At 35.9% G+C, this 15,281-nt stretch overlaps 1 protein-coding gene across 2 annotated transcripts; it reads right to left on the bottom strand.

The window, feature by feature from the left end:
- Window positions 1–7: 7 nt before the first annotated feature.
- Window positions 8–14,238, bottom strand: Stard4 (StAR related lipid transfer domain containing 4). 2 transcript variants are annotated; one of them, XM_003479415.5, is made up of 6 exons: window positions 14,058–14,238; window positions 10,665–10,779; window positions 9,513–9,562; window positions 5,680–5,806; window positions 4,854–4,968; window positions 8–3,938 (listed from the first exon to the last, which is right to left on the bottom strand). In XM_003479415.5, the coding sequence occupies exons 2-6, from the start codon at window positions 10,767–10,769 to the stop codon at window positions 3,709–3,711; spliced, it is 627 nt and encodes a 208-aa protein (XP_003479463.2). In that variant the 5' UTR covers window positions 10,770–10,779; window positions 14,058–14,238; the 3' UTR covers window positions 8–3,708. The 2 variants fall into 2 exon arrangements, with proteins under 2 accessions (XP_003479463.2, XP_063101537.1); XM_063245467.1 differs by having other exon boundaries at window positions 14,097–14,237.
- Between the last annotated feature and the right edge of the window lie 1,043 nt (window positions 14,239–15,281).

Raw genomic sequence — 15,281 nt, 5'->3', positions numbered from 1 at the left:
AAATCAATACAAGTATCTAGAAATCTTTATTCTGATATTTCATAGCAATTTAAAAATATTTTATTTATATGAATACATGCTCTTATTAGCTTATTAAATATTCCACATTTACATACTAGTTCAGAAAAATTATAAACTTATTAAAATATCTATATAGCATAACTTTAATTGAATTGCAAGAGATGAATTTAATACTTAGCAGTAAATATGTAAGGTCTTTGGAAACAATATACTGAAAAAGTATTATAATTTTCACCTCCGTGCTCTGAGATTAATCTTCTCTGTTTAGGTCTTATCATTCCCTACTTTTAGAAGCTGAATGAATCAACTAGAGGCTAGGATGTAACTCAAGAGTACTTGCCTAGCACGTGTGAGGCCATGGATTTGATTCGTTGGTATCATGAAGAAAAAAGAAAAATAAAAAGACAGAGATGGCAAATACATCGGAAAAGTAAATCCAACTTTTAATGAGAAGTTGGGCAAATCCAGATTTCTATTAGCTTCTCTTGGTTTTGTTAATTTATCTCTTGGCTGAAAAAGCTATAGTATCCATTCAACTAAAAGAAATTGGATTTAACACCTGATTCTAATGATGCTGTATACTCTTGAGTAAACAAGTAAATTTATTTACATGAAAGGGAACACTCAGACCTAAAAGCTCAATACATGATCAGGGGGTTAAACTGTGCAATGTTCTCCTATCTTCTCCGAGGCAACCTCAATTATAGTTTTTAACTGGAGATATTAATTCAGCCTACTGATTTAAATAAAGTCAATTAGAAAAGAAAGGAAAAGGGGGAAAAAGAAAACTCATTAATTGGGACATAATTTTACTCATGGAAATACACAATTTCAAACACATCCTATCTTAACACTGAAATGACATTCTAATATTTATAGTATCTCTAATAGTGCAGCAGTTTATATTACCAATACTACAAAACATTAAATTCTCATAACCATTTTTGTTTAATCATGAACTCTCAACACACATTGTTTCATGCAAATGTCACTTATAAAAATTACTGTATAAAACTAATTTCCTTAAAAATATAGCTACTATATATTGAAAACAGTACTATGCCAAATATTTTCTATATATACAAGTCTCTAGAATACTCTAGTTATAAACTACAATAATCGATCACAGAATAACAAAATTCTATTATTTTATTTCCTTAACTGCTCGATTAAAAGTTATTTTTCTTTAAAAAATATTTTGGGGAAATAATTTTTATTTTATTGGAGGACCTTCTTAGTACTGAAGGCTCTAGAGACTAGGAAAGATTTCTATTTAAAAGAGTAATTCCATGAAATTGTCTATTTCATCTTATAGCAAGACAAATTAATACATATACTATGAAACCATGCAATTTATTAAAGCAACCACTGACCTCATGTTGCTAATAAGCCCTTAAAACATAGCTTACCTAAATTATCCAAACACATATTAGATTTCAAAGAATTACTATAAAAAAGAAAATAAGCTATCTTAATAATTGTTTACCTTGATTACATGTTGAAATGATACTATTCTGCATGAGTGAAAGATAATTATAAAGTTAACTTCAATTATTTATATTTTTAAAAGTGGTTACTTGAATATTTTTAATTACATATATGGCTGAGATTAGCTTTCTATACTACAGCAGTATAGAAGCAGTAGATTCAATTATATGTTAATATCAATCCCAGACTGCATTGTTAAATTATTATATTATGACATCTGCCATAACATAATTAATATATTGTTACAAGTTTCCAGAGTTTAAAATCATGTATACTTTTATTCGTATAAACAAAACCAAACAAGACCTCTTATAGTTATTTTCATCAGGCTGGAGGCTGCTGACATTTCACCATCGTGAATAGAACACTGAAATATAAGAGATCTATACTTTATTACTCTACACTAAGAAATGAAGGAATACAGATGAAGCTAAGATAACATTTAGCAGTTCCACTGGTCACTCAAAACTAAACTGCATTTTCTTTCCTTATTGCAAAAATAAAAAAAAATAGCAGAGAGATCTAGTAATTCAAAAGTTATAGTCAATTTAGAAATGAGTATCAGTTGATTCATAAACTTCAATTAAGAATACAGAATCTTTTGTACATCACTTCTGTAGGATCTGGAAATACTATTTCAGCCTGATGCTGCCAATTTTTTTTTTTTTTTTTGGTCTTTTTCATTTTTATCGGTACTGGAGATCGAACTCACGACCACCTGCTTGCAAGGCAGGTACTTATGCCACTGAATCCCCAGCCCCTATGCTGCCAAATTTTGTTATTTGAACATTATCTTCATAGCAAAATAGTAATAAAAAACAAAACAACTTCATTTTTTTCTTACTTCATCAAAATGAGTCTTATAAAAATAATTCTTTCTTTACATTCAAGGAAAGCACTCAAGCAGAACAAACATCAAACTTTCATGAGTTTGAACCACTATGTAATTTTGTGCTTTTTTGTAGCCTGGCAGTGTATAATTACTTCAGAGGCTCACTTTTTCCCATGCTAGACAAAAGAAGTAGAAAAAGAAAAAAAAACAAGAAAGAAAAAGAAAAAAGAAATGATGGAAACAGTACCATATAAAGAACTGACATTCTGAAAACTGAAGTAGATCTCAAGGTGTGTTTACGTGCACATAACGATTTTCCAGGGCACACCGAGTTTCATCGAATTCTCACTTCAGAAGTAAACTAAATGGATAATTTAAGAGCCAAAGAACGATTTGGAAAGCTGAAAACCATTAAGCAATATTCACTTAACGCAGCCATAGAATCAGAGGACCTATCTAGGCATTTGGCTAAATCTAAAAAGCCATAGTTGCACATAAGTTACATCACAAATATGAATGCTTATGATGATTTGTGAGTTGAAAGCATTCTCAAAACTGAAAGATATACAGAATATTCACTGAATTTGACTTTCTAGACAGTGACTCTCCATTGCTGACCACAGGACACCACCAGATATTTCATCCAGCACAGATGATTGCTCAGCCAGTGTTATGTCCCCAATGTCTGTCTGGAAAATTTTCGTACAACTCCCAAAATCAATGCAATAAGTAACAAATGTATTTTTAAGATATTACAAAAGAATGGTATCTAGATATCAAAACTAAATTGTATTTGAATTTGTATTTATAGTTACTATACCATCTATTCTCATTTTTTTCAATACCTAAAGTGGGACAAGTCAATTGACAATGAATTTCATCTTTACAAATTTTGCCCAAGATACTGACAAACTCATAGAACAAATTAAAAGTAAAGCACTTTCCTTTACCTTGAAAAATTTTATAAAATGTTCAAGAAGCTCTAAAAGAGAATATATGAAGAGAATGAAACTTGTGCTTTCTCTAATTTCTAAAAAGCCCAAATATACACAAGTCACAGTTCAATTTCTTGAGTCTGGGCCAAAGAACTACTTATCTCCTTCTCATAAATACACTGCTATACCAAACAATGTGCAAATAGAAGTTTAAGAAAACTGAAATGTCCTCAAATAGCTATGTACTTTAAATAGCTCTATACTCTCTTAAATAGATATGTACTTTAGCAACAACATAAAATACTATACTATTAAACCAAAAACACTCCAAATGTTTCCACGGGATATACAGAAACAGGAACTGTGGAATTTTACAGGCCACAAGCTAAAGGAAAGAACTGATTCTAGGATCACAGTACAAGTTTGAATATATTATACTTTTTGTAAGGCTTTCCGTAAATCCCCATAGAAGTTGGTTAAGGTGCTTGCCATGGCCGTGTCTACCGCAGACTGAGGAATCATTCCACGTAAATCTGTCTGAATATAGCCAGTCAACAGACTCTGGTTTGGATTGTCTTTAAGTGGGACACAAAACCAGCCACAGGGATGATTAAATCCACGAACAAACTCTGGTCTCTTTTCACTCCAGTCAACACTTACTCCTACAAGGCAAATTTAAAATACTGCTATTAATAACAATGACTGATTCTGTCTTCAACTTTCATTTAAAAATATTACCGTATTTCTTTTTAAATATCTTTCTTCATATCCATATAGATGAAAACTAAGCCCCATGAGTAACCACAGCAGAACAAAAAAGGCAGTCACCAAGGAAAATGCTGACAAAGGTTGATAGATAGGTAACAGCGAAATTTCTAATCCCTTCAGAATAATTACATCATGTCACCTTGATACTCCCTTGGAAACGACAAATCTTAGTGGTAGCAGCCAGGCTTCAAAGTGCCAATTATCAAATCCATGATACCACAGCTGTCTCCTATAAGGACTACCATAGCCAACTCTAGTACTGGCTTATTAGAACAAAAATAGATGTTCTGCGACAACTGTAAAGTCAAGTGTGTACTACGTACAAAGCAATTAATTTATCTATATATTTTAGAAAACAGGAGCCTTCTAATGACACACTTTTAATCTTGAATAACATAACATAGCTCCAAAAAGGAAAAAATATTCCATCATATATTTGTCTGATTTCTCCTCGGCCCCACTTATATCAAGAATCTCTTTGCTGAGAACAGCTTAGAAGGTAATCCACTTCCTGGATTCCTTTCTCAGAAGCAGTCAAGTGATCCCTTTCTGCTACTTGTCACCTAAAAAATGTAACTAGAAAACTAGAAACAAAACTGTGTAAAAAAGATTTCAAACCTCTTCCTAAATTGTTACCTCACTCCTTAGAGTCTAGTACTAAAAAAAAAAAAAAAAAAAAAAAAAAAAAAAAAAAAAAAAAAACCAAACCTTTGTCAATAACCATGCAGTCAACATCTCAAACATCAAGCTAGAAAACTCAAAACATCTACATCAAACTGAAGAAAAGTCCAAGGATTTGAAGTTATTACCACAGGATAAAAGTCCTTCTTTATAGTCCACAGTGTAGGAAAAATCAATGAACTCTCTTGGGGAAATTAGATCCCAAAGCTGACCAGCAGTAGTGTAACGCATCACACAGGAATTCTGAAGAAAAGATAGTGTAAGACAGGTGTTACTATTATAGGAAATACACACTTAAGACTTATATATCCTGAATTATTCTCTAGCAAAAATTAATATTTAAAATGTTTTATTTGGTAGTTATTCTTACAGTGATTCTCTATTCTAAATCTCACTGCTCTTGTATGGACAGGAAGAAGATACATAATTAAAATATGCAGAGGACAAGTTACTCAGTATCCCAATACTCACTTACTTAGAAATTAATACTGAATTTCATTCATGTAGAATATTATTCTACATAATATGGATTCTATGAGATTAAGGAATGTAGACTAGCTTACACTGTTGAAGATAAAAATCCACAAGAATGTTGATGGTGACATTTTCAGAATTTTAGGGTTCTAGAATTTTAACTAAGTATTAACTTTTAAGGAATAAGAATTAAAAATGCTTAAGATTTTCTTATGCAACTATGATAGAGCTATTACCGAAGACAAAGTCAGTCCTATCATTCATTAATTAATATAAGGAAATTCAAGCTTTTTAAGAGGTAGTACATGATTCCCTTGTGAGAGCTGTGCTATGACTATTATTCTCAAAGTAATGAATGTAAGTGTATACAAATGCTCAGGTTCACATTCATGCATGTGCGCTCTCTGTCTCTCTCTCTCTCTCACACACACACAACACACACACACACAGATATCTGAATTAACGATTCTAAACCGATACCTCCTCAAGGTGCTTCAAAATATCCAGTGAAGTCATTAGGCGGTCCCAATCCAAGCGGAAAGGCCCAGGGCGTATATGATCTATTATAGCATTGACAACATCATCTACAACACCTTGGGCTTTGTAGCTGAGGGAAAAAAAAAAAGCTATCAGAATGAGATACTTCAGCATAACTTCATAGTTCAGAACTAACTATAAAAGTAAAAATTAATAAAAATGCCCTTTGTCCTCAAATCTAATTAGAGAACTAAAGGCTATCCTATGTGTCACCATGGACACAGCAAAGTCCTTTCCTGCCTTAAGGTATGATCAAAAAATACAGTGAATGGTTAATTTTTAAAAAACACATAAAGCCATTAGCCATGCTCAAAATACCTCCTCCCTCTTTGCAAACACACATATTTCATCATTCTTGCCTCCTGGTGAAGCAGTTCTAGTTTCATGTTGCTGGTTTCCAGGCTGCCTCTGTGACCTGAACTGACTGAAAACATTTATCTTGCTTTCACTTTGGGGAAAAGCCAGAAGTCACACTGTGCCAGATCCAGTGAATAAGGCACATGAGGACACCTCATAATGTTTTCACAGGTCTGCCTTTCCATTGGATGGCTTTCAGTAGCAGCATTCAGTGTATTTTTTAACATACCTTGTAGAAACACTGACTAAAGAAAATTTCTAGGAATGTTTCAGAAAGTGGTAAGAACCATGGGTAAGTGTGTTCAAAGCGGGGAGGAATATTTTGAGATGTATTAATGGCAATGACTCTTTTTATTGGTAATAATTTTTAAAACTTTCACAGAATATGTTGATGACACCTTATACAGACAAAAGCAGTCTATAAAATGCTGTAATACATCCATTTATTTTGCATATTATCCACTTTTTGATTATCCAAAAAAAAAAAAAATATATATATATATATACACAACTTGATGTTAAACAACTTCTATTAGGTATGGAAAAAATAGGACAATAGAACAGAACCCTAAGGAACTGCCTCCTGAATATATTGGAAGTTGGCATATTTTAAAAGTACCATATCAGTGGAGGAAAATGTACTATTTCATAAATGATCCTCAATTCAGTATCTGTCATTGTGAAAATAAAACAGGTATCCTCACTTCACAGAATTCAGAGCAATTCGAGATAAGTTAAATTCCTCTGTATAAAATGTAAACTTTCAAACTTTGAGAAAATACCTACAAGACTACATTTTTGTAGTATCAGGATACAGCCACTTTCTGGAATACATAAAATACACAAAAATACAAATAATACAAAATAGTAGTTACCATTTAAAATGTGCATATTATATATGAAAAAGTAAATTTCTGAAACTACAAATAGACTAGCAAAGCTATGTGAGCACACATAAACATACAATTATTAAAGAAGACACAAGAATAATTCCTACATGCCAATCAAAAAAGACAACCCAAAGTAAAGTTGGATTTAAGATGGATCTCAAATGTCAATAAATATAAAAAAGATGCACGATTTCACTAGTAATCATGTACATTCTAGCAGGATGCCATCTCTTTCATACCCCTTAGATGGCAAAGATTAAATACGTGATAATAAGTATTGAATGGAGGAGCATTAAACTACTAAACTACTTGCTTCTTTAGGAAGCAATCTGGCAATGTCTAGTACAGTGGGACGATATTCACCCTATAGACCAAAAGAAAATTACTTGTGCACAGGAAACATAAATTTAGAAGTGACTATAGAAATGTTTTATATGCATATGCAACAATTTAAAAATCTATCAATAAGCAAACAGAAACACTTTGTGGCATATTCACATTAAAGTAAAAGAATAGGTCTGGAGATGGTAATGTGGCTAGTCTTTTTTTAAATAGAAAAAAGTAAGAAATAACAATAAAACAGAGTTTCAAAACAGGTTAGTATAGAATAATAATAACACATTGCAGGTTAGTTAGAATAGTAGTTAACACAAGCAGGTTAGTTAGAATAATAATAATCAATACATTGCATATAGTTATAGTCACAGTAGTTGTTCAGAGTACATGATACAGGTATGAACCATTGTCCAGAAAATTACAAGCACAAAAAAAGAATAGGTCTATAAGTAATAATGTGACTAATCTTAAGAAAATAAGTTGAATAGAAAAAATTATAACAGGCAAATTACTAAATTAGACACAAATTTTTAAAAAGGCATTTCAGGTAATGCATATTTTTATGGACATACAAATACACGGTTAAAGTATAAAAGAAAAACAATACACACAACTATATGACAGTAATTATTTCTGGAGAAGGGACACAAAATATGAAATAGTTTGGTTTCATCTCTATCAGTAACTTTTTTGGAAAAAGCATCTGAGCCTGTTTAATCATTTTGTCTCAAGCCAAATTAAAAAAAAATTGGTAATAAGTTTTAAAGATTCCACTGCATATTCTGACCACACCTTGTACAGGCAAAAGCAGCCTATAAGATACTATAATACATCCATCCTAAGTCTGCTCTTCATTCCTATGCTCTCTAGATTAGGGTGGGGTAGGAGGTGGGGTTACTAATCCAGTCACACAGAATTAGGAATCAGACTCAGTGTGACTCTCTTTTTACTCTTACACTCATTGCCATATTCAGAATTGACAACCACCATGTTCTAATCAGATGATTTCCCACATGCACAGTGCTCAGAACACACTAGCTATGGCTTCCTCACCACCTTAACCACCACCACCACCAGCAGCGTGACGTTTCTTTCAATTACCTGTAACCTTTTCAGTCCCATGCTATTTGTTGTCTCAGTTGGGAAACTCTGTGACCAACCCAGTAACAACAGTTTTGACCTCTTGATCACATGTACTTTCAAGAATTTTTAAAAAGTCAATAAATTTCTTCCTAAAAAATACAGTTATAAAATTTGTATTCCATCTGAAAGGCAATTCAAGAAGCTAATCACAGACCACTAGGCTAAAAACCGTTTCTTGAGCTCTGCATACTTACTTCCATCTTTCATGATGCTATTAGAGGAAATTCAACACACTTTGAGGACCTGGGTGTGAGAGCTGGGTTGGGCAGAAGGCAAGCAATACTGAATTCCTGAAGTTAGAATCCAGTATCTCTACACGCTCATGCTTTCCCCTCCCACATGCTTTACACTCCAGTCGTATAAACATAGCTGTGCAGGTGTTTGTAATCTGTGTTTACGCAGCCCACACAATCCCCTCTCCCTGGAGTAGGAGTCGGCCCTTCATTCCTCAAGAACAGCTACTCCTCTTTCAAGTCTCTCCTGAAGGTATTTGCCTTTCTATGACGTCTTTTCAAATCTTCAAGTATAGTGCTCTCTTGGCACTTTATACTTTCAACCCCACTAGGAATTACTGAGCTAAAGGATTAATTTCCACTTGTTTACAATGCCTTGTGCAACTCGAGTTTCCTTTATACTTCTCATAAACATTGTACAACTCATTTTCCGAAAACATTGTCTTTGGAGTTACACATCTGAACATTTTATATATACCAAGTGGGGACAGCAGTTTCATTTTTAAAAAGGAATGAGTCTTAAGGATGTGTACATTCTACTCCAACTATGCAAAGCAACTGTCTCTATTGGCTTTAAAATTCAAATATAATATATATGTATATATTATGTACACATATATATATATGTACATAACTCATGTTAAATACAAGCAAAGATGAAAAACAGGGAAAATAAAATTATTCACAATACTACTATTTAGAGTTGGATTTGATCTTAAGTAAAAGCTAACTCTCATTAGGAATAATGATTTAATATCACATATATATATGAGGTTTAACAATGTCTTAAGAACTACACAAAACTGATATTACTTACAGATATCCATTAAATTCTTCTGAGGGTTTTCTCCAAACTGTTACATCTCTCTAAAAAATGAAAACATTTTATGATAATAATTACTTATATAGAACCTTGGCTACAAAACTAACAATTTTGTGTCTAAAACACTTGTCTAAGCATTATAAAATTTAAAAGTTATCTATGCTACAAAGTGATCCACATTTGAATATCTTCTATTTCACACTGTACTTACATTACAGAACTTCAGAAAAGATTTTCAGTAGCTTAATGAAACTCAAACAATGTAAGATTCAGTGGCAATATCTTATTGGCCATTATTATTTGCTTCATTCTGATCTTATGTATTTATGATTACTGATACATTCCAACTATGCCATTAAAACATTAAATGTCTCATTCTCACACTATTCAAACCTTTAAAAGATTAAATCATTCACATTCGCTAGGACTATATTATCTTGAATTAGTGCCTAAATTTTTTTCCCAAAGAATTTTGAATATCAGAATAACTACAGCAGTAGAGCCCCTGAACAGCCAGGACTAGAAGAGTCCTGGCTTCTAGACTTGGGTGTGATGGCACTCAGCCATGTAGTAGTGTGGGAAAGCCATGTTAGTAAAGACAAATACTAACTGCCATCCTCACCCCTTAACGCTACATGACACATCTGATACTACTGCAAATTACCAATTAGTATAGTTCTTTAAATTAATAATAATACATTTTATATATTGACTCAAAAAGCTGTTCTTTAGGCTCCAATAGTCTAAAGAGCTAATGAGCTAATGAAAGCAGTGCAGGATTATTACTACAATGCTCTTTCCACTAACCCTATTTGCCCAGTTATCTATTTTGTATATCCATGGCCACTTCTCTATATCTTTCCACTCCATTTTGAAGATTTTAAGGCACAGTGGCACACACCTTTAATCTCAGCACTCTGGAAGGCTGAGGTAGGAAGATTACAAATTTAAGCTCATCTTGGGCAACTTAAAAATTTAGCAAGACTCTGTCTTTTTAAAAAAAAAAGGCTAAGGTTATAGCTCAGTGCAAAGGTCCCACATTTAATCTCCATTACCACAATAAAAAGGGTGATGGAGAGAAAAGTTCATCAACCAAACCACTGAATATTACACAAATATAAACGATAAGTAATTGAACAAACTTACCGTTTTCTTTGCAACTCGCCACTTCTCATCTTCAATGTTATGGTATAGGATTAGGGTGTTTTTAAGTTTAGATGAAAAGGAAGCAATATCAGGCACGTCTTCCATTTTTTTCTTTCTGTTATAGAAACCAAGATCAGCGTCAGTAAAAACTGCAATTTGATACCACAGGCAACTATGTACAAATGTGGCTTCACAATATACGCTGATGTAAAAGATACCTATCACCAGACCTTACTGCAAATGAATTAATCAGAATCTCTGACACTGGGGCCACAGCACAAGTTGGTTTTTGTTTTTTTTTTAAGTCCTCAAGATGACTAACTGTGGGTCTGGGATAGTAATCAGGTTTTATGATAGTTATTAAAAACACTCATCTAATATAATAAAATGGAAGACTGGTGGACAGGAGTACATGTTTCCTATGTATATGCTGCCAATACTCAAATATTTATCTCTAACTCACATCTTTCCATTGAGTTCCAGTGTTCCAGGTCCTGAAGCCTACTTCAATCCTTTTCATCGCCAGATGCCTCACTGTTCCTCATGGTAACAATTTACTGTTCAGTGGTAACTGATCCTAGGATTGGCTAGTCCCCAAAGGGCCACCCTGAGAATAGTCACAGGAAGTGGAATGGGGATGGGGCTCCAGGAGTCTGTCTTTGAGGGGACTCAGAGCCCCGGGAAAACCGGGACACTTTCAAGACAGGCAGACTCTTGGGCTTCAGACACCCTCTAGAACCACAAAGGCCTTGATCTCTTGACAGTTTCCCCGGGTGGCAGATGTGCTCTACTCCAAGAATAATGCTGCTGGCAGAGATAGGGTAAAATGCCTTTGTGAATGGGTTTCCAAAGCCCTTGAAGGCTCTTTCAGTGATGTTTTGTCTTCCTCTTCACTGGCTCCTAAGCCTCTTGGCCCCTTAATGCTTATTACTCTTTGCCATCTTTTCCTTTCCTATATAATTAATCTATTCCAAAGACTTTTTTCAGGAACAAATAGTAGCCATCTTCTGGGTAACTACTCAACACCTCCAGATGGCCTTTCTTGGCCACTATGAGATGAGCAGCTGTCCACTGCTGTGTTCTACACTTCTATCTCTCCACAGACCTAAAAACAAGGGGGCCAAGGCAGTATGGATTAAAACCTCTCAAATCATGATTCTCTACTCAAATCTTTGCTCTGATGAACTGTTATTGTCAAATATTTAGTCACAGTGAAGAAAAGCTAACACATGCCTCATTGAGGATGGTAGTATAGCAGATAATGAAATAAGTATAAAATCAGATAGCTTTTTTTTTAACCCATCAAAGAGTTTAATCAGCCAATTAATTCTTGCAGAATTTACTTTAATCAAGAATAAGTCCAAAGTGGAATAATGGTCACTGTGTAAACTGCTGTGTGTGAATAATCCACATCACTCCCAACATGAACTTTTCCAAATATATTTTAGAACCAAGGAGGAGCAGATAGTGGCGGGTTTGTGAAGGCTTCAGCTTTCTCCAAATATAATACCACTTAGGTCAATTGAAAGAAAATCACACAACTCGCCCTTCTTCAATATCCAATTGTGAAAAATGTTTTAAATACCATTCTAAATTGCCACTTACTAATTCAATCTTTTTATTCATTTTCTTGAAATTCTCCAACACATTGTCAACAGGCACTATTTAAAATCATATCAGATTCTAACAATTCCATATAGAAGACAAAGTAGTCTTATCAGTCCTGTGGCAAAATGCTGAATAATGTCCACTTTCAAATTTTTGTGAAATTAACTTTTATGTTTTTCATGTCCACATTTCTGAATGAACACTGTTAGATATAGGGTGCATCACAGAGTAGTCAGTTTCCTCGAGGGAAATTCCATCTATCAGCACTATCATCTTGATCAACCCTCTCCAAATATTCTCAAATATATGTCACATGTGAAATGGCAGTAAGTTATCTGAAATATGGAACATTTAAAAAACTCATCTGATAAAAAGTGAGACACACAAGAATCTGCACTTAGATAAAATGACTAAGTGAGAATACTTGAAGAATTCATGCACAACTGTTTAACTCTCCACTAATTAGTTTTCACATACATGAATAATTTCAATTTGACACGCTACAGAGCTTGTCCAACGTACACAAACCAAAGCCCTGTAAATAAAATTGTATTTTATTACACAAAAACTTTGGTATATACTTGTTTTTCAATAAATCTTGACTGGTAATTTAGCTTTTCAAATTCTGTCAAATTCAGTAGTTTCTCATTTCTGGAGACTGGTCCTTTCAGGGGCTATTTAAAATGTGACGTGGAATCATAGTTCTGCACGATCTTGTGTTTTTTTTTTTTTATCTTGTGTTTTGATAGCTCATCTTAATAGCTTTATAAATTTGAGACTTTCTACTACATGGAACACAGCACTTAAATTTCAACATGACAGTTTTAATTTTGAGTCCAAATTAGTGTTCAAAACTCCTAATGCTCTGTCTTTATTAAAATAGTAAGTTCTAATAGTTATTGATCATCTACTACGCAGTTGATCATTCTGGTGGCTTTACATTTCATCTCAGTCTCATAAATAACTTTCCATCCTGCCACTATCCCTACTGTAAAGGAAAATGACCACAGGAAGGTAAAGTCACTTGTCCAAGATAGTTCAGCTAAAAAGGATGGAGTCAGAATTCCAGCCTTGGGATTCTGACCTCGCCTAAGGGTCTAACCTCAAAAAGTGCTGGAAGCCAACCACAGCTTCATAGTCTAAAGGTCTATAAAAAATGCTGATCAGACTGGGAAAGACTTTCCAATATAAAAACAAACAAACAACCACAACCTTGACCGGGCCCCACAACACACTGCTTACACTGTGTCGGGCTGCTGAGGCCAAATATCTCAGGTAATCTTTCTCGAGTGCAAAAGACGAAATGATTGACGGGGACTCACATGAGTTCATACTCAGAGCACCGCACCGGGGAGACTGAGCCCGGGAAAGGAGGTTCCCAGTCACCAACATCCTCCCCATCAGCGCTCGGTGTAGGAAGCGACGGACTTCCCGTCAATCAGGTCTTCTACTAAGCTCTAGGAGGCGCCGTGCCCCGCCCGGATCCGGACTTCATACTTAATCACCGCCCCTCCTCAATTTAACAGACGGAGAAACTGAGGCTGAGCAGGCACCATCGGCCTAAAACCGGTGCGTTGCGCGGAGCCGGGCGCCCTCCTCTTTCCCGCCGCAGGCCCGCGGGGGCCACATAGCCAGCCGAGTCCGCCATCCTCGACCCCACCGCTCCCCTCTCCCCGCCGCCGCGAGGGCACGGAAAACGCTCCGGGAAGGCGCCCCAACGCCTCGTCCTTTCTCCCAGGCCGTCCCGCTCCCGCCTCGGGGTTCCGAGGCTGCTCTCATCCATACCTGAGGCTCCCGGGCAGGTCCGGGGGATGCCACACTCACCAGTTCGGCCCACACCACTCGGTTGAGGTTGGTTCGGTTCCCCAGCCCGCCGGCACCAGCCAATAAGCGTCAAGTCACTGAAGCTCGCAGCCAATTGGAAGGCAGCACACACTTCAAGTCAGAGCCGACCACACCCCGAGCCCCCGCCCCCTCAACCGGGACCCTGGCGCTCCGGAACACTATTTGGCCGCCGCACGTCGGCTTGTTTGGATTGGCTGACGTGGCCGTGTGTGAAGCCCTGATTGGCCGTGGGGAAATGGACCGATTCGGCGTGAGTATGGGCTGGCGGGAAGCTGTAGTTCCATCGGGGTCAGTAGTGTCAGTGGGTTTGGATCAGTGAGAATGTTCGCCAGTTAGTCAGCACAGAACTTTGCTAGCCAAGTAGCGGGCTAGGAGAAATAAGGATCGCAGGAGGAGTGAAGCATAACGATGAGGAATAGACTGGCCCAAATTCTCTTCTGACCTGAAGATCCTAGTGTCAGGAAGCTGCTGCTCCTGACTAAATCCAGTGCCCCAAGGCGACCTCGCAGAGGATGACCGTCCTTCCGCTCCCTCTGGTTTGACCCGAGCCCGGAAGAGCCCGAGAGTATAACACACAAGCTGACACAGCTCAGTGTCAGTCCGATCTTCAGCCAAACGCTTGTCCTGTCTTCAGATGGAGAGTTCAGAGGACGACCTTTAGAGAAGAGAATGGGAATGTGGCACGTGAACTTAGTAAAGGAACTGTGCCCTGAGTTTCCTCCGCTGAAAGATGAGAAACGTTTCTTTCCAGTGGCCGTAAAATCACCCATCTGAAGAGATTCTTGGGAGACATGAATCCTAGACAGAAGCCTGTTTGCAGATATAAAATATGAAGGAAGAAATGCAATTTTGCTCTATTTTTTTTTTGATAGACTTGCAGTGAGGATGAATAATGCGGGACGAAATTTTAAATTTGTCTCGCTGAACCACCAAACCTCAAGTGCTAGTTGTTGACATTTAAAAATTATTTATTGGTTATTTATATATAAAAGGAATTTTAGGGGCGATAAAAGGGATTAAACTCAGAACCTTTGTACTGAACTACATCCCTAACCTTTTATATTTGATGATGATTATTATTATTATTTTGAGACAAGGTCTGGTTAAGTCTCACAATTGCCCAGGTTTGGCTCAAACTTGCGATCATCTTGCGTCAGTCTCCAA

The sequence above is a fragment of the Cavia porcellus genome, unplaced genomic scaffold (assembly GCF_034190915.1).
Source record: "Cavia porcellus strain 051 isolate PalLab524CR breed Dunkin Hartley unplaced genomic scaffold, mCavPor4.1 scaffold_2, whole genome shotgun sequence".
Lineage (NCBI taxonomy): Eukaryota > Metazoa > Chordata > Mammalia > Rodentia > Caviidae > Cavia > Cavia porcellus.
This window is presented reverse-complemented; position numbering and strand designations above follow the sequence as displayed.